General features: G+C 43.7%; 1 protein-coding gene across 1 annotated transcript; it reads right to left on the minus strand.

Annotated features, from left to right (window-relative positions):
* Positions 1–652: 652 nt before the first annotated feature.
* Positions 653–1,025, minus strand: LOC123400192. The gene has a single exon (XM_045094617.1). It carries the CDS (start codon positions 924–926, stop codon positions 654–656), a length of 273 nt encoding a protein of 90 aa, XP_044950552.1. The 5' UTR covers positions 927–1,025; the 3' UTR covers position 653.
* Between the last annotated feature and the right edge of the window lie 18,788 nt (positions 1,026–19,813).

The following is a 19,813-nucleotide window of genomic DNA, read 5'->3' on the forward strand; positions in this document are numbered from 1 at the left end:
GGAGGGAGACCACTATCTCCCATCGCCCAAGGACACCGCGTCGCCGGTCGGCAGCCCGCAGAGTGACCGAGAAGGGAGCCACAACAGATAGCAGACAGACGCCTTCACCACCCACGCCACCGGCGATTCCGAAGTATACCCACATCCGCCACCGACGAAGGCTCCGCAGAACAGGCCCACAACCCCCACCCACCCAAAGGCCTCGCCTCGACGAAGGTACATGACGCCACAGCGTCGTTGACGCCCGGCCAGCACGGCCAAGGCTTTCACCCGGGGAGTTGGGGGAGGAGGTGGTGGCGGGGAGGAGGGAAGACGGCGCACGAGCGTCACCGTCGACGATGAGGTCGACGCGGGGTTGACCAGGGGTTTCCCCCTTCCCTACCCTCCCGCCACCACACCCTCGAAATCATCCTGGAGGAGTGAGCAGAGCCGTTGAGGACAGGGGAAGCTGACGGGGAATATGACCAATTGTTCCATTCGTCAGAAGTTTCTCCTCAAAACACAAGCACGTACGATTGCATTTTGACCAGAACACCACTTAATTGTACAAATCCAAACGGCGTGTAGCTCAGTTTACATATCCCAATCCCAATTCCCAAAGAACGAACCAATCAATCAATCAATTAAAGAATGGTTTGAATAGCTAACACGAACTAATCCTTCTTCTGGTGAGCGAGGGCCACGGGCGACGACGGCTCCACGGGGCCGGCGCGGGGCGAGGGCTCGCCGCCGAGCGGCAGGTCGGAGAGCAGCGCAACCATGCGGCGGGCGCTGAGGGAGCGCGCCGGGGGGAGGCCGAGCGTCTTGGTGGTGGAGAAGACGGAGGAGGACTGGGCGAGGATGAGGTACACCAGGGCCTGCACCAGCACGAACAGCCCCACCTTCAGCAGCGCCCCGTGCTGGCTCGCCATCGTCTCGAACTCCATGCCGACTAAACTAATTGATCCCCGAGCTCTTGATCACACTGCACCAGCGAACTCACCAAACCCTTCCTTGAGAGGCCGAGACTGAGAATCTGTCGAGAATGCTTGATGTGTTTGTGACTGTGAGGTCTGGAGACTTTAGGGCTTATGTAACGGCGAGACGCCAGTTTGACCGCTGCCGGCCGACGCAAAGATGCTTCGCGGATCAGTCGTTTCGGGTGCTTCGGCGAAAGGCGAAGCAAATTTCACGTGGTTGGAATTGGATTGGATGAATGCCGCCCGACCTGCTCCGTGCTCCGCTCACCGCTCACCGCTCACGTGTGCACAGAATATAATACAGTATAATATTGATTGGGTTGATCTTACGGATGGCTGCTGGGTGTCCCCGCCCGTCAAACCCAACAGTTAGAACTGGTCTCAAATCCAACCCGATGATCCATTTTGTTTGTGAGTGTCCATTTAAATCATCGTGAACACAAAAGTCGATCTAACGCATTGATTTAAACGGACGCGTGTTCGTTTTTTATCCGTTCACAATCCATTCTAGATTCAAATTTAGGCGGCATTTACGTCGCCACGGACACGAAGCAGACGCCTGCAACGCCCGTCCTTCTCTTTCCCCTGGCCCGTGAGTCGGTGACACGTACGTCAATCTTCTCTTCATCCTTCGCCTCCAACTCACCCGCCCGTCCCCAGCCGCCCATTTCTGTCATCGTCACCAGTCATCCTCCCCACAGACTCACCCTCCCGGTGGCCACGTCTCCCGCCGCCGCCGCCGAGCTCCGCCACTTTATCTCGGTCGGACCTGAGGTTCCTCTCCGACCGGAGTCTTCCACAACACCCGTAAGGTGTTCGACGCTTTGCCCAAGGTACAAATGGACTCCGATGATGAGTATTTTTCCTACAATGTTCTTTTGGATACGGATGATTCTTCATGTGATGATGAGGAGATGATCGCGGTTGCGTTGGTCGTCCATGATCACGTAAGTATGGAGGGGCCATAGTTTAAGGGCTCCATGCAGGGGCACACGTCGGCACTGATTGCAACCGAGAGAGTGGGCATTTCCTACCCTGGAAAGACTACTTCGAGACCCGAAATCCACTCTTCAAACATTAGTTGTTTCGTTGTCGTTTTCGGATGGCTAGACATGTTTTCAACCGTATTCGAGAGGGGGTGGTTTAGTACGATAACTATTTCGAGTGCAAGACGGATGCCCTTGGAAAGATTGGCTTCTGCTCATATCAGAAATGCACTCGTGCCATCCGGATGCTTGCATATGGAGTCCCCGGCGATCTCATTGATGAGTATGTCCAGATGAGTGAGTCCACATGCCTTGAGTCGATATTAAGATTCTGCAGGACTGTCATAGTTGTGTTTGGCCGGACTACTTGTGAGAGCCAATAGTTGTCGATACAATGTGGTTGTTGTCAATGAATGCTAGTAGGGGGTTCCCAGGGATGCTTGGTAGCATAGATTGTATGCAGTGGAAGTGGAAAAACCGCCTTTCTGCTTGGCAAGGGCAGTAGGAGGGCCATGTCCGAGCTTGCACTGTCATACTTGAGGCCGTGGCTTCCCAAAATCTCTCTATTTGGCACGCTTTCTTCGGCATGGCTGGATCTGACAACGATATCAATGTGCTCCAGCGTTCCCCGGTGTTTGCAAGGATGGCAGAAGGCAATTGCCTGGAGGTCAATATTGAGATCAATGGACACCATTACACCAATGGATACTATCTAGCTGACGGTATCTATCCATATTGGTCTACTCTTATGAAAACAATCTCCAACTCTATAGGAGAGAAGAGAAAGAGATTTGCCTAAGAGTAAGAGAGTGTTATAAAGGATGTAGAGCGTGCTTTTGGTGTTCTTCAAGCTCGATGGGGCATCGTTAGTTATCCTACTAGAACTTGGAGCACGAAAAAGTTGTGGGAGATGATGACATCTTGTGTGATCATGCACAACATAATCGTAGAGGATGAACGTCCACAACGTCTCTGTGATCAAGGGTTTGAGTTTCAGAGTGACAATATTGTGCGTGAGCATGAAGGAAAGGCAACATTTGCACAGTTCATTGGAGTTTCATCATAAGATACGTGATTAGGATACTCACATACAACTGCAAAATGATTTGATTGAGCATATGTGGATTCACGTCGGCAGTCGATAGATGTATCAGCAACCTTTTCTTTTAAATGTATCTGAGACAATTTAATTTTAAGCTATGAGATGTTTTTATAGCTCTCGAACTATGCAATGTTTTGTATTGAACATTTATTAATCTATAAATAAATTTTATTTTATGTGATATTTATCAAAGCGATAAAAAATGAACGCAATCTTGCCGCGCGGACGAAAAATGGGTCGCAGCGTTGGACGGATGGTCAATCCATTTGCGAAAGAGGACGGACGAGCCGATTCAAACGGATAAAACACGGACAAAGCGTGCGTCTATTTGGATCGCGTGGTTAGAGTTGCTCTAAATGCCTTTATATTTCTTGATGGAGGAAGTACAAGTGAGCAAATAGTGTATGTTTAGGAGATTGGAGTTTATGCGGATGGGATTGTGGATACCTCGCACGTGCATAAACATGAATCTCACATCTCCTCTCAGGTGCAAGATTATGGAAACTAGAAAGACTGATGCGCCAAAACCATCTGCAATTTAATCTTTGTTAGAGATAAAACGAATATCTAGCAATATGTTGGCAACCCTCTCACGGATAAAGTGAAAGTCAATCTTGATGTGTTTGATGCGGGCATAAAATATTCATTTTATGGGCAAATGTGTAGCATCATGATTGTCGCACCACACACAAGGTCATTCTTTGAGGAGAACAACAAAGTTCTTTGGCAAGGCCTCAACCCAAATTAGCTCAGTTGTGGCATTAGAGCTTTATATTCTTCTTCAGTACTAGATCGATATTTTTTTGCTTGCTTGTGAGCACTCCAAGAAATAAGGTTAGGACCAAACAAGACAGCAAAACCACCTATAGAGCATCGATCACCGAGACATCCTGCCCAATTCGCATCGGAGAAGGCACTAAGAAAGGGTACCTTGTGAGTTGGCCATCTTAGTTCCTTCTCCGATGCAGATTGGGTAGTATGTCTTGATGACCGATGCTCTACAGGTGATTTTGCTATGTGTTGAAATGTGAGGCCAACTGACAAGGTACCCTTAACATATCTTAAAATTCTTTTGGCTCCTCTCAAATGAGTTGTTATAGGTGCATGAAGAAATTGACATACTTTATTAACTGGAAAAATAGTCAAGTTGTGTGAGCGTTAAATATTGCAGAGCACCAATAATACTCCTGTAGTGTGTAGTATCATCAGGAGCAAGAGGTGTGCCATATATAAGTGACAATTTTTCTTAAGAAGATAGTGGTGTGGGACATGTTGTACAACTATGCCCACTTTTTTAAGCAAGTCAGCAGAATTATTTTTCTTGTGTTAAGACCAATGTACCATGAACTCTCTTTACTTCCATTCCCAAAAAGAAGTGAATATCACCTAAATCTTTGAGAGCAAAATCTTGGCATAAATCCTTCAGTAGAGCAGCGATTCCCTGGTGTGAGGAGCTGGTCGCATTGATATCATCCACATAGATAAAAATAAAAATAATGATATCTCACTTGTTGTAGAGAAACAAGGATGTATCTACTGAGTGACAAAGTCACGTTGAGAAGAGTCTGGTCAATTGAGCACACATGTTTTGGCAAATCCTTTGTACCACAGTAGATATCATGTATTTCTTTTTATAAATTTAGTGAAAATTGCATGTATTTGACAACAAATATTTGAAATAACATCATAGGCTTCTAATCGTGGCACCACCACTGTATATCTACTTTGGATAATATAAAGACAAAAGTATATACACTAGTAGAAAACACGTCTTTGGTCCTGGCCTAATAAAAGCATTAGTCCAGGTTGACTTACGAACCGGAACTAAAGATTGCATCAGTCTCGGTTCGAGCGGCCAGGACGCGGGTCGTGCCTTGGAGAACATGAGTCCCGGTTCTTCTAGGACCTTTAGTCTCGGTTCGTGCCACAAACCGGGGCTAAAGGGCCTGGCTCCTCGCACAACCCCATTAGTCTCGGTCTGTGTCTGGAACCGGGACTAAATGAATATCTTCAGTCCCGGTTCTAGACACCAACCGAGACTAAAATATTGCCTATATATATGCTCGCCGCTGCCTGCTCACTCATATCATTTTTGGCCGGTCACCGTGTGGAGGTGTGTGCTAGTCTAGTTCTCACCTCCTATGCACATGAGGTGTTTGCTGAAATTCCTGAGCCACCACAAATTAACTTTTTAGCACACGCCATGTGGGTGAAATTATGACACCATACCACTTTTCAACTTTTTCACAGTTCATTTGCAGTGCTTCTCAATTTAAGGGTCATTTAGCTTAAAATGATTAAATGCATGAAAAATAGCAGATGAAGTCACGAAAGGGTTGAAAATTGATGATGTGGATTTAAATGGTGCATATTGACCTCACAAATAGTCTCGAGTAAAACTATGTTCAAAAAAATTTGAAATTCATTTGTAATAGATGAGTTTTCGTCCGAAACCGTGATACTTCAAAAGAGATTGTCCAGTTTGTACACGAAGTGCATCCAGTTTTTTTCATAACCCTCTCAACTTTTTAGCACATGCTACGGGGGTGAAATTATGATCCAATGCCAAGTTTCAACCTTTTCAAAGTTCGTTTGTAGTACTTTTCAATTTCATGGTCATTTAGCTCAAAACAATAAATTAATGCATGAAAAATAGCAAATTAAGTCTAGAAAGGGTTGAAAATTGATGATGTGGATTTGAATTGTCCATATTGACCGCACAAATAGTCTCGAGTTAAACTATGTTCAAAAAATGAAATCCCTTTGTAATAGATGAGTTTTCGCCCGAAACCATCATACTTCGAAAGAGATTGTCCAGTTTGTACAGGAAGTGCATCCAGTTTTTGCCATAACCTTCTAAACTTTTTAGCACATGCTATGTGGGTGAAAATATGATACCATGCCAGGTTTTAACCATTTTAGAGTTCATTTGTAGTTCTTTCCAATTTCATGGTCATTTAGCTCAAAAAATGATTAAATGCATGGAGAATAGCAAATGAAGTCACGAAAGGGTTGAAAATTGATGATGTGGATTTGAATGGTGCATATTGACCTCACAAATAGTATGTAGTTAAACTATGTTCAAAAAATGAAATCCCTTTGTAATAGATGAGTTTTCGTTCGAAACCATGATACTTCAAAAGAGATTGTCTAGTTTGTACACGAAGTGCATCCAGTTTTTACCATAACCCTTTCAATTTTTTAGCACATGCTATGTGGGTGAAATTATGATACCATGGCAAGTTTCAACCTTTTTAGAGTTCATTTGTAGTGCCTTTTCATTTCAGGGTCATTTAGCTCAAAAAATGATTAAATGCATGAAAAATAGCAAATGAAGTCAAGAAAGGGTTGAAAATTGATAATGTGGTTTTGAATGGTGCATATTGACCTCAAAATAGTCTCGAGTTAAACTATGTTCAAAAAATGAAATACCTTTGTAATAGATGAGTTTTCGTCCGAAACCTTGATACTTCGAAAGAGATTGTCCAGTTTGTACACGAAGTGCCTCCAAATTTTGCCATAAGCCTCTTAACTTTTTAGCATATGCTATGTGGGTGAAATTATGATACCATGCCAAGTTTCAACCTTTTCAGAGTTCATTTGTAGTGTTTTTCAATTTCAGGGCCATTTAGCTCAAAAAATGATTAAATGCATGAAAAATAGCAAATGAAGTGAGGAAAGGGTTGAAAATTGATGATGTGGATTTTAATGGTGCATATTGATCTCATAAATAGTCTGGAGTTACACTGTGTTCAAATAAAATGATATCCCTTTGTAATAGATGAGTTTTCGGCCGAAACCCTAATACTTCGAAAGAGATTGTCGAGTTTGTATGCGAAGTGCATCAAATTTTTGCCATAAGCCTCTAACTTTTTAGCACATGCTATGTGGGTGAAATTATGATACCATGCCAAGTTTCAACTTTTTCAGAGTTCATTTGTAGTGCTTTCTAGTTCAGGATCATTTAGCTCAAAAAATGATTAAATGCATGATAATTAATTAGGTTAACAAAAAGTATTTGGTTAAACTAATTACTTAAGAGAAAAGAAAATATAACATTATTAGGTTAACAAAAAGTATTTTATAATATTCTTCATTTGTAGTGATTTTCAATTTCATGGTTATTTAGCTCAAAAAACTCATTAAAATAATCAACTAATTTTTTTATAAAACTCTAATAGCAAAAATGATCAATTAAAATATTTTCTTATGATCAACTAAAACAAAACTATTATATTCTACAATAGCAAAAAGAATCAACTAAAAAGATTTTATAAACCACTATTTATGATCAAAATAAAAATAACATACAATTTAAAAAAAACGCCTAGAAGCCAAATCGACGTGCATACGACTAGAAATCCAACGAAACATGGGCCACGATGCACGCCCGTAGGGCAAGTAGGCCCAACTCGGCAATGCTAAAGATTAGGCACTTACTGTCTGGATTAGAGAGAAGCTCAAGGTGGTAGCCGCGGCGGTGCTTATAAACCGATGTGAGCTGCCTTCGTTTGATGAGGTGGGGCTAAACTTCCATCCCACCTCGACCGTGCGAGCAGCACCCTTTAGTCCCGGTTGGAGCCACCAACCGGGACTAAGGCGAAATAATGCCAGCCGGAAGGGCCGGAGCCCAAGCCTTTAGTCCCGATTGGTGGCTCCAACCGGGACTAAATGCCTTTGTACATAAAGAGGACTTAGCCAATTCTTCCCCCAACCTCTCCCATCCCCCCCCCCCCGATGTTGCTGCCCTGCCCCGACGTCGCCAGGCTGCCGCAGCTCACCACTGCCCCCGAATCCATCGTCGTCGTCACCGCCCCTGAAGCCGGCCGCCCGCGTGCCTCTGTCCGTCCTCATCGACGTCATCGCCGCCCTCGACGTCGCCCGGATGCCTCCTCTCGCTCTACCCGTCCTCGTCGACGCCGTCGCTTCCCCCCGATGTCGGAAGCCGCTCGCGCCTCCTCCAGGAGCCCCGACGCTGCCCTCGTGACTTGCTCCGCCCGCGGGTGAGACCCCGGCCACCTACTTTTTTTTTTCTTCTTTTTTTGTTTTTTGTTAGATGATGATGATCACTAGTGGAAAACGGGCCTTTTGCCGGGACCATTTAGTCCCGGCCTGCCTCTGGGCCGGGACTAAAGGCCCGGCCACGTCGCCCCAATTCTCAATGCCTCCCTCGAGGCTTTAGTCCCGGCCCGTAAGGAGCCTTTAGTCCCGGTTCGTGTCCCAAACCGGGACTAAAGGGCTACGCGCTGGGCAGCCCGCATGTGCGCCACCTTTAGTCCCGGTTTGTGTCTCAAACCGGGACTAAAGTCCTCTACCTATATATAGCACAGCCCCCCTCTCCCCTCTTCCTTGCATTTTTCTTGGATGGAGGATTGTGGGTGTCTGCCAGCTCTCCACTTTTTTTTGATGCACTAGAGGTGTTTGTTGAAATGTGTGTTAGAGCGATGCCGCTTCAGTTCACCGAACACAACTACGATATGAGATGCCTGAGCCACGCTTAAACCTTTTCCTCTTTATTTCTACTTATTCTAAAAGGTTAGCAACTATATTTCCTCGTTTAGACCGTGCGGTACTAATTTTTAGGATCGTGATTGTATTTGATATACTGTCGTATAACACAGATGAGCAATCCATGGATGTACGGTGATCGACACACAGCTGCTTACAGAGAAGGCGTGCATTCTTTTCGAGATGCAGCCGATGCGAACAAGCATGGTGGTGGCTTTATGTTTTGTCCATGTGTTGAATGTCGGAATGAGAAGGATTACACTTCCTCAAGAATCATTCAGAGCCACCTGCTTCGGTCCGGTTTTATGTCGGGCTATAATGTTTGGACCAAGCACGGAGAAAGAGGGGTTATGATGGAAGACGACGATGAAGAAGAAGAGAACGATGATGAAAACTACCGATCTATGTTCCCTGAGTATGCTGATACCGCAATGGAAGACAATGAAGAAGAAGATCAGGATGAAGAACGGGAACCAGATGAGCCCGCTGATGATCTTGGTCGGGTCATTTCTGATGCACGACGAGGTTGCGACACAGAAAAGGAGAGGTTGCAGTTCGAGCAGATGTTACAGGACCACAACAAATTGTTGTACCCAACTTGTGAAGATGGCCAGAAGAAGTTGGGTAGCACACTGGAATTGCTAAAGTGGAAGGCAGAGACCGGTGTGACTGACTCGTCATTCGAAAAGTTGCTGGTACTGATGAAGAAGATGTTTCCAAGAAGGAACGAATTGCCCGCCAGCACATACGAAGCAAAGAAGCTTGTCTGCCCTCTAGGATTATACGTGCAGAAGATACATGCATGCCCTAATGACTGCATCCTCTACCGCGGTGAGAAGTACGAGAATATGGATAAATGCCCGGTATGCACTGCATTGCGGTATAAGATCAGAAAAGATGACCCTGGTGATATTGAGGGCGAGCCACCCAGGAAGAGGGTTCCTGCCAAGGTGATGTGGTATGCTCCTATAATACCACGGTTGAAACGTCTGTTCAGAAATAAAGAAATTGCAAAATTGTTGCGATGGCACATGGAAGATCGTATGAAAGACGATAAGTTGAGGCACACCGCTGATGGTCGGCAGTGGAGAAAAATCGAGAGAGAGTTCTCGAGATTTGCAGCTGACGCAAGGAACTTATGGTTAGGTCTGAGTACAGATGGCATGAATCCTTTTGGGGAGCAGAGTTGCACTCACAGCACGTGGTCCATTACTCTATGTATCTACAACCTTCCTCCTTGGTTGTGCATGAAGCGGAAGTTCATTATGATGCCAGTGCTTATCCAAGGTCCAAAGCAACCCGGCAACGATATTGATGTGTACCTAAGGCCATTAGTTGATGAACTTTTACAGCTGTGGGCCGAACCAGGTGTACGTGTGTGGCTCGAGCACAAACAAGAGGAATTTGACCTTCGAGCGTTGCTTTTCGTAACCATCAATGATTGGTCTGCTCTTAGTAACATTTCAGGACAGTCAAACAAGGGATACAATGCATGCACGCACTGTTTGGATCAGACAGAAAGTATATATCTGGACAAATGTAGGAAGAATGTGTACCCGTACAATCGTCGTTTTCTTCCGCCCAAGCATCCCTTAAAGAAAAAAGGCAAGCATTTCAATGGCAAGGCAGAACCCCGGGGGAAGCCTGTCATCCGTACTGATGCTGAAGTATTTGATATAGTCAAAGATTTAAAAGTAATCTTTGGAAAGGGTCCTGGCAGCCAACCTGTTCCTAACGGCCCTGATAAGCGCGTACCCATGTCGAAGAAGAAATCTATATTTTGGGAGCTACCCTACTGGGAAGTCCATGAGGTCCGCTCGGCAATCGACGTGATGCACCTGACGAAGAATCTCTGCGTGAATATTCTAGGCTTCCTGGGCTTGTATGGGAAGTCAAAAGATACACCGGAAGCACGGGAGGACCAGGAACGTCATAAAGGAAGAGATGGCATGCATCCAGGGCAGTTTCAAGGGCGTGCGAGCTACACTCTTACTAAGGAAGAGAAGGAAATCTTCTTTGAAGTCCTTTTTAGTATCAAGGTCCCGAGTGGCTTCTCGTCGAATATAAAGGGAATCGTAAATATGAAAGACAAAAAATTCCAAAACCTAAGTCTCATGACTGCCACGTGCTTATGACGCAATTGCTTCCGGTTGCATTGAGGGGAATTCTACCGGAAAATGTTCGCCTGGCAATTGTGAAGGTATGTGCATTCCTCAATGCAATTTCTCAGAAGGTAATCGATCGAGAAAGTCTATCAGGGTTACAGATTGATGTGGTCCAATGTCTGGTCAGCTTTGAGTTGTTGTTCCTGCCATCCTTCTTCAATATAATGACACACCTCCTAGTTCACCTAGTCGAAGAGATTAGAATTCTCGGTCCTGTGTTTCTACACAATATGTTCCCCTTCGAGAGGTTCATGGGAGTCTTAAAGAAATATGTTCGTAACCGTGCTAGGCCAGAAGGAAGCATCTCCAAGGGCTATGGAACAGAGGAGGTCATTGAGTTTTGTGTGGACTTTCTTCCTGACCTTAAGCCGATTGGTGTTCCTGAATCTCGGTATGAGGGTAGGCTGACAGGAAAAGGCACACTAGGAAGGAAAGCAAAAGTATGTATGGACGGGCATTCTTTCTCTCAAGCACACTACACAGTTCTACACAATTCCGCCGTGGTGGCTCCGTATATCGTGAGACACAAGAATATTCTACGCTCCTAAACCCGGGGAAGGCTGACTCTTGGATTAAAGGGGAACACGAGAAGACTTTCGGCAGTTGGTTGCAGACACATCTCATGAATGACGACACCGTTGGAGATCAGCTGTACTGTTTGGCCAGGCCACCATCTTCGACTATATGTACTTTCCAAGGGTATGAGATAAATGGGAATACATTTTAAACGGTTGCCCAAGATAAAAAGAGCACCAACCAACATAATGGTGTCCGCTTTGATGCAACAGACGAGAATGGGCACTGTTTGGAAACATATTACGGGTACATAGAGGAGATATGGGAACTTGACTATGGACCTACTTTTAAGAACCCTTTGTTTCGGTGCAAATGGGTGAAGCTGACAGGAGGCGGGGTAGTTGTAGACCAAAAGTACGACATGACAACAGTGGATGTCAACAATCTTGCGTACATGGACGAACCATTTGTCCTAACCAATGATGTCGCTCAGGTTTTCTATGTGAAGGACATGTCTACAAAAACGAGAAAAAGAAATCAGCAAAAGAAGATATCGTCCGATGAGCCAAAACGCCACATAGTTCTTTTAGGGAAAAGAAACATCGTGGGAGTAGATGACAAGACAGACATGTCAGAAGATTATAATAAGTTTCATGAAATTCCGCCCTTCAAAGTGAAAACTGACCCAAGCATCCTACTGAATGATGAAGATTCTCCATGGCTACGACCCAGAAGAAAACAGAAATAATAGATAGGAATATTGGTGCAATAATGTAATAATGTATTAAACCTTTTATGTAATGCATGTATGGAATGTACTAAATTTCAAACACTTTTCATTTTCATAGTTTTGTCAAATTCTCAAATACGCAAAAAGAATTTTAATAAACCTTTGTAAGAGATGAGTTCTCGTTCGAAACCCTGATACTTCGAGAGAGATTGTCCGTTTTGTACACGAAGTGCATCTAGTTTTTGTCGTAGCCCTCTCAACTTTTTAACACATGCTATGTGGGTGAAATGATGATAGCATGCCAACTTTCAACATTTTCAGAGTTCATTTTGTAGTGCTTTCCAATTTCAGGGTCAACTAGCTCAAAAAAAATAAGTAAATGCACGAAGAATACCAAATGAAGTCAGAAATTATTGAAATTTTGTGATGTGCCTTTGAATGGTGCATTTTGAACACACAAAAAGTATGGAGTTCAAATAAGTTAAAAAAATGAAATCCCTATGTAAGAGATGAGTTCTCGTTCGAAACCCTGATACTTCGAGAGAGATTGTCCGTTTTGTACACGAAGTGCATCCAGTTTTTGTCGTAGCCCTCTCAAATTTTTTACACATGCTATGTGGGTGAAATGATGATAGCATGCCAACTTTCAACATTTTCAAAGTTCATTTGTAGTGCTTTTCAATTTCAGGGTCAACTAGCTCAAAAAAAATAAGTAAATGCACGAAGAATACCAAATGAAGTCAGAAATTGTTGAAATTTTGTGATGTGCCTTTGCATGGTGCATTTTGAACACACAAAAAGTATGGAGTTCAAATAAGTTCAAAAAAATGAAATCCCTTTGTAAGCGATGAGTTCTTGTTCGAAACCCTGATACTTCGAGAGAGATTGTCCGTTTTGTACACGAAGTGCATCTAGTTTTTGTCGTAGCCCTCTCAACTTTTTAACACATGCTATGTGGGTGAAATGATGATAGCATGCCAACTTTCAACATTTTCAGAGTTCATTTGTAGTGCTTTTCAATTTCAGGGTCAACTAGCTCAAAAAAATAAGTAAATGCACGAAGAATACCAAATGAAGTGAGAAATTGTTGAAATTTTGTGATGTGCCTTTGAATGGTGCATTTTGAACACACAAAAAATATGGAGTTCAAATAAGTTCAAAAAAATGAAATCCCTTTGTAAGAGATGAGTTCTCGTTCGAAACCATGATACTTCGAGAGAGATTGTCCGTTTTGTACACGAAGTGCATCCAGTTTTTGTCGTAGCCCTCTCAACTTTTTAACACATGCTATATGGGTGAAATGATGATAGCATGCCAACTATCAACATTTTCAGAGTTCATTTGTAGTGCTTTTCAATTTCAGGGTCAACTAGCTCAAAAAAAATAAGTTAATAGTTTGGATAGTCAAAATAATTACTTTTGAAAATAGAAAATAGTTTTGCATTATTTATTAAATTTCAAACACTTTTCATTATCATAGTTTTGTCAAATTCTCAAATATGAAAAAAGAATTTTAATAAACATAGTTTTTAATTGAAAATAAGAAAATAGTTAATAGTTTGGATAGTCAAATAATTACTTTTGAAAATAGAAAATAGTTTTGAATTATTTATTCAATTTCAAACACTTTTCATTATCATAGTTTTGTCAAATTCTCAAATATGCAAAAAGAATTTTAATAAAACATAGTTTTTAATTGAAAATAGAAAAAAATTGAAACTATATGAGAATTTGTAAAGAAACTTAAACCTAAATTCAAAGTGAGCTCACTTTGAATTCAGGTTTAAGTTTCTCCACAATTTCAAATATAGTTTAAACTTTTTAAGTCAGTTTAGGCCCGTAAGCCTGCTTTAGAGAGGAGCTCGATGGAGTAGCTGCGACGGGGCTTATAAACAAGTGTTAGTCCCCCTCGCTGGGCGAGGTGGGACTAAACTTATCGTGGAGGCAAGGAGGGGCTTTAGTCCCGGGTGGAGCCACGACCCGGGACTAAAGCCCCTCGCCTGCCGCTTGCCGAGGAGGGGCTTTGGTCCCGGTGCATGGCTCCAACCGGGACTAAAGGCCCGTGCTTCCCGCCTTCTGGTCTGCCCGAAAAAGGGCCTTTAGTCCCGGGTCGTGGCTCCACCCGAGACTAAAGGGGGTCTTTAGTCCCGGTTGGAGCCACGCACCGGGACTAAAGATCCACCTATATAAGCGGGACTTAGAAAAATTCCAACCCAAATCGTCCATTTCTCTTCTTCTTCCTCTCGTTCTCCTGCCCGGCGCGGCACACTGACGACCTCGACGACGCCGTCAGGCTGCCTGCCGTCCTCCTTGCCGTCGCCGTCCTCCTCGCCGCGCGCCGCCCTCCTCGCCGCGCGCCGCCGTCCTCCTCGCCGCGCGCCGTCAACACCTCCTGCCGGTAAGCCCCCCGCCCCCTCCTCCCCAACACTCCGGCCAGTAGAAGAAAAGAAGAAAAAGGAGAAGAAAGGAAGAAAAAGGATAAGAAAGGAAGAAAAAGGAGAAGAAAGGAAGAAAAGGGAGAAGAAAGGAAGAAAAAGGAGAAGAAAAGAAGAAAAAGGGAAGGAGAAGAAAAGAACAAAAGGAGAAGAAAAGAAGAAAAATGAGAAGAAAAGAAGAAAAAGGAGAAGAAAAGAAGAAAAAGGAGAAGAAAATAAGAAAAAGGGAAGAAAGGAAGAAAAAGGAGAAGAAAGGAAGAAAAAGGAGAAGAAAAGAAGAAAAAGGAGAAGAAAAGAAGAAAAAGGGAAGAAAAGAAGAAAACGAAAAAAAAAATTTGTCATTTAATTCCTATTGTTATTAGGTTTGTGCTAGATTATTAGGGTTAGTAATATTTAGAATTAGGTTAGGGTTACAAGAAGAAGAAATATGAACAAAAATAAGAAAATAAGATTAGGAAAAAGGAAAATAAGAAGAGGAGGAGAAGAAAAGAAGAAAAAGGAGAATAAGAAGAGGAGGAGAGGAGAAGAAGAGGAGAAGTAGAAGAAGAGAAAAAATTAGAAGAGGAGGAGAGGAGAAGTAGAAGAAGAGAAGAGGAGAAGTAGTAGAAGAAGAGGAGAAGTAGAAGTAGAAGAATAAGTAGAAGAAAAGGAGAAATAGAAGAAGAGGAAAAATTAGTTTAGGGTTACAAGAAGAAGAAATATTTTTTTTGTCATTTAGTTTTGCTATTGTATAGTGTATATGCTTAAGTGTTAATAGTGTTTCTTAGATTATTGCTTAATTTTTCTATTGTATATGCTTAAGTGTTGATGGTTTCATTTTGCTATTGTATATGCTTAAGTGTTAATAGTTTATTTTTAGCAAGAAAATTAATAGAACTAGTTTATTTTTTTAGTTCATTTTACGATGCCTATCCCGCATCCTCGTCGTCGACTCGGCGGAGGACACCTGCTTGATCACAGGGGCCCTGTCCGGGACTGGGCTCCGCCCGGCTGGTATTGGGAGGTGCTACCTTCCGGGGGGCGTAGGTTTGTGAGGAGCCAGCCCGTCGTTGACCCGATCCTTGTTTGGTGGCGGTCGCGTGGGCCAGTGAGGGTGCCGAGGCTTCTGGACACCGCGGAGGTGGTACGTCACCGTGTCAGCGAGGAGGATGAGCACGTCCGTCGCTACATGGTTGCGTTGGAGGGCAGGTTCGAGCATACCTGGCAGGTTCTTCGGGGATCTCACTGGAGAAAGTGGGAGCAAATCAAGTTCAACTACAAGCAAGAAAAAAATCAGACGTTCCTCAGCTTGGACAACAAGCCAAACAGTCGATCCAACCCCTCAAGGTGTTAACCGAGAATGTCCCCCCTCCGATGCAGGGGCAAGATTTGGAATTATCAAAGAAGTGGGCGGCTGAATGGGGTATCTCGGTTGAAGACATTCTGGCTTCCCAAGACGACAGGTTACCCAAGGCTGTGGTAGCCCCTAAGCCACAGTTTGTCATGGGAGCGCCTTTGGTCAGCAAAGATGATCTTCCAACAAATATGCGTTACTTGCATACATGGTACTTAAGTGAATCAAAGAATGGGAGAACGATGATCGTGGTGAGTGTCCCACGGGAGTATTACGGCCGCCCCGAAGAAATCCATATCGACTTTGATGAACTCTTCCAGATGTACAATGGCGACGCCCTCGACAAATCGCTTATGAGTTGCTATTGTCTGTAAGTTTTTCAATTCGTTGTCTACATATAACTTGTTTAGTTATTTCAATTCATTGTCTATATATAACTTGTAATCTATTATGCAGAATGAAGATTCTGGATTGTAAAAGTAAGAACATCCTAAATATTGGGTTTATTGACCCAGATAAAATACATATAGCGACGCTAACTGATAAACCCAAGGAGACAGAGGAAAACCTTCTAAGGTTTCTAACAGATCAAAATTTCTGTGACCACATACTGTTTCCATACAACTTCAGGTGAGGGTCTTTACTCTGTTGTGTCCATTCACTTATAAGTGTAATTGATAAGTTACTGACACACACACACACACATATATATACACATGTGCAGCTTCCATTGGATTCTGTTGGACATTCAAATTGATAACGGAAGAGTTGATGCCTTCGACCCATTATCGAGACCCTTGGAACAGTTCCAAAGCCTGCAGGACATGCTCCAAGGGTAATTTCAATCATTCTTGCGCTCTATCGGTCTCTTTCGATGATTTTCTGATATATCAATTAATGAAAAACTTAGCAAATCATTATCCTTGTCGGGCAGGGTTTGGAAGCGGTTCAAGTGCGTGACTCCCGGTATCGAGCCTGAGAAGCTGACCTTTAGAGCGGCTCAGGTAATTTTCAATACATTTATGATTCTAGATTATTATTTTGATTATATATATTCTATTCTCGTAAAGTGCGACCAGCAGCCACGGGGAACGCATCTATGCGGATACTATGTTTGCGAGACCATTCGCACGTTTACCTCTGAGCACAAGGATCACAGATTCGACGTAAGCAATGAACATTCACACCTCTATTTTTACCCGTCATTCTTTGTTATCATGATTGATATTCATATTCATCTCCTCTTCTTATATAGTACACGGCCATGAGGACGAAGGTCCTACCACAGCAACGCGCGATTGCTGTTGCAGAGGAGCTTGCGACCTTTCTGAGGACGGAAGCTATAGATGACAAAGGACAATTTAGTGTAGCTAGGGGCCATTACTGATGTTCGTCCATGTAATCGAATAGACGGGCTCTAGTCCCGATAATTCAGATCTCCATATAATTGTATATATATGCTCGCTTGTAAGATAAGTTAATCTTATATATATATACGCATAATTATTTCTATTTAAATTATATGAAAACTAATTCCCGAACACCAAACAAGGCATCACGTTAATCTCCCGAACACCTAAACCCTAAAACCCAAAAATAATTTCATTCAAAAAAAACCCAAAAATAAACAAAATCTGAAACTCTTTAGTCCCGGTCCGTGTAACGAACCGGGACTAAAGGGCCTGCCCCTGGGGCGCTACGAGGCGCACACGTGGAGCACCTTTAGTCCCGGCTTGGAACAGGGCCAGGACTAAAGGTTAGGCCTTTAGTCCCGCCCCTTTAGTCCCGGTTGGTGAACCGGGACTAAAGCCCCTTACGGGCCGGGGCTAAAGGCCCCGTCCCCACTAGTGGATGATGATGATGATTTAGTTAGATGATGATGATGATGATTTAGTTGTTTTAGATATGATGATGATTTTGTCAGATGATGATGATGACAATGATGATTTAGTTATTTTAGTTGTTTTGGTTGTTTAGTTGTTTTGTTAGATGATGATGATGATGATGATGACGATGACGACGATGATGATTTCGTTATATGATGATGATTATTAGATGATGATGATTGCTATTAACCCATTTTTGCCAAGTTCATTTGAAATAGTATTAGTTCAACAGGAGCATTTCAAAATTTGAGAAATGCTCAAGTTCAACACGATCTATTTTCTCATTCATAAAAATGCTCAAGTTTAACAGGTTTTATGAGGTTTACTCGGTTTTGGCCATGCAAGTGCTACTATACTTGGGTTTTTGGAGGCATATGCACATCAGATATGAATTTGATTCCTTTGTTGTGATTAGGTCTATGCTTGCCACTAACCACCTCTCATGTTGTATATTAATTGACATGTTGTAATATTTACAGAAATATGGACAAAGACTTAGAAAAAGAAGAGTTGTTGGGGGATATAATATGCGATGGAGGTGATGATGATATCACCTGTCGTATCTCAACGACACCGATCGAATGGAGGAGGGAGGAGATGACGGCTCCGGTGATCAACTGGAGGAGGGAGGAGATGACGGCTCAGTTTGGGGGAGATTACCTAATTGAAGCTTTGGGGGTCCGATCTGTTAGTTTTGGTGGAGGAGGGAGTATATCAAGGGGGGTGAGGAGGAAGGTGGGGGTGAGAGAGAGATAGAGAACAGAACAGAGAGAGGGAGGGGTGAGGAGGAAGAAGGGGGTGGGCACGCGGTAGTTATCGGGGCCAGACGCGAGGGTGCGCGACGTTTGGGTTTGGTCGGGGTCCACACGCCATGGCCCCTGGCGTCTGGCTCCTTTGCCACGTCAGCCGGTCAACAGAAGGGGGGAATGGAGCGGGCCCGTGCCAGACGCCAGGGTGCGCGGCGTCTCCTTGGAAACCCAAACGCCACGATTAATGGCATCACACAAAGAGGTTATATTTGAGCTTATTTTCAAACTCGGGTCGGATCTGCAATTTTTTGGGCTTTAGGTTAGAACAGAAAAATTGGCCGACATGGAGGCGCTCGATTCACGGAGAGGGTCACATGGGCGAGCGAGACGGGGTCGGCCCACTAGATGCCGGGTGACGCGGCGCGGCATCACTAGACACGTCAGTGTGCTGCAGGGAGAATGTTTTCTCCTGATTCGAGGCATAATCCTAGGCAGAATCGCTGGAGTCCTACGAGAGTGCTTGGTGCTAGAGTTGGCCTTCACTTAGAGCGTGGGCCCCTAGGGCGAAATGTACACTGATGTGTCATCTGTTCAACGATGCTTTCCTCGGGTCCAGTCGGGTCCTGTTGTCCATTCACCACTCTCTTTTCGGTGTCATGGGTCGACTTTATGTTGGCACGCGCTTGCGTGGGGTTTGGGCTATGCTTCGAGTTGTTTGCTTCAGTTGTGAAGCGGTCTTGTGGCTCTGTGTCCTTACCTTTCGCCATCTTGGCAGGGTTTAGGCAAGGCTTGCCCTTGTTGTTGTATATGTGGTTGTGCGTTGTAAGCCGATTTACATCACTTGTATGATTTTTGGGTCCGGTTTTCTTTATAAACTGGACCAATCGTCTATCTGTTCAACGAACATAGAAGTGGTCCTCCTAACCATCGAAATAATCCTAAGCAGAATCAGCATGGGGAACGTCTCAAAGCTAAATATTGCAAGATGCACCCAACTCTTGGTCAATTCCCGAGATTGCTTGATTATTTCTTGTATTTCCTTCACTGGTTTCTTCTGTAACTGTATCATTGGATGCCTCAAACATTGTGACCAGCGGATTGTTAGTAATAGTAGGAACAACAAACATGGGGTCACTAGTAGTGTGCACCCCTCATTATCAGATGGAAGAGATGGATGGTTATGATGTAATAAAATGATTTCTTTACGAAGACGAGAACCAACATTACAATGAAGAAGAGCCAAGTGAAACACATTTTCATCACACAAAATCGAACAAAGGGCACAGATATAAGGGGTGGGGGTGTTATACCTCTCAGGAAAAATGTTTAGGGGGGAGTAGAGGCGGGGTCAAATTCTTCTAAGTAAATTGTGGGGGTCTTAGGGAAAAATAAATGATATGGATTATAAGAAAAAATATATATGAAAGTTTTCTAGCTTTTTTGC

This window comes from Hordeum vulgare, chromosome 5H (genome assembly GCF_904849725.1).
Source record: "Hordeum vulgare subsp. vulgare chromosome 5H, MorexV3_pseudomolecules_assembly, whole genome shotgun sequence".
Taxonomy (NCBI): Eukaryota; Viridiplantae; Streptophyta; class Magnoliopsida; order Poales; family Poaceae; genus Hordeum; species Hordeum vulgare.

Excerpts from the sequence above, each read along its gene's own strand:
- LOC123400192 (XM_045094617.1), bottom strand. The coding sequence starts at position 926 with ATGGAGTTCGAGACGATGGCGAGCCAGCACGGGGCGCTGCTGAAGGTG.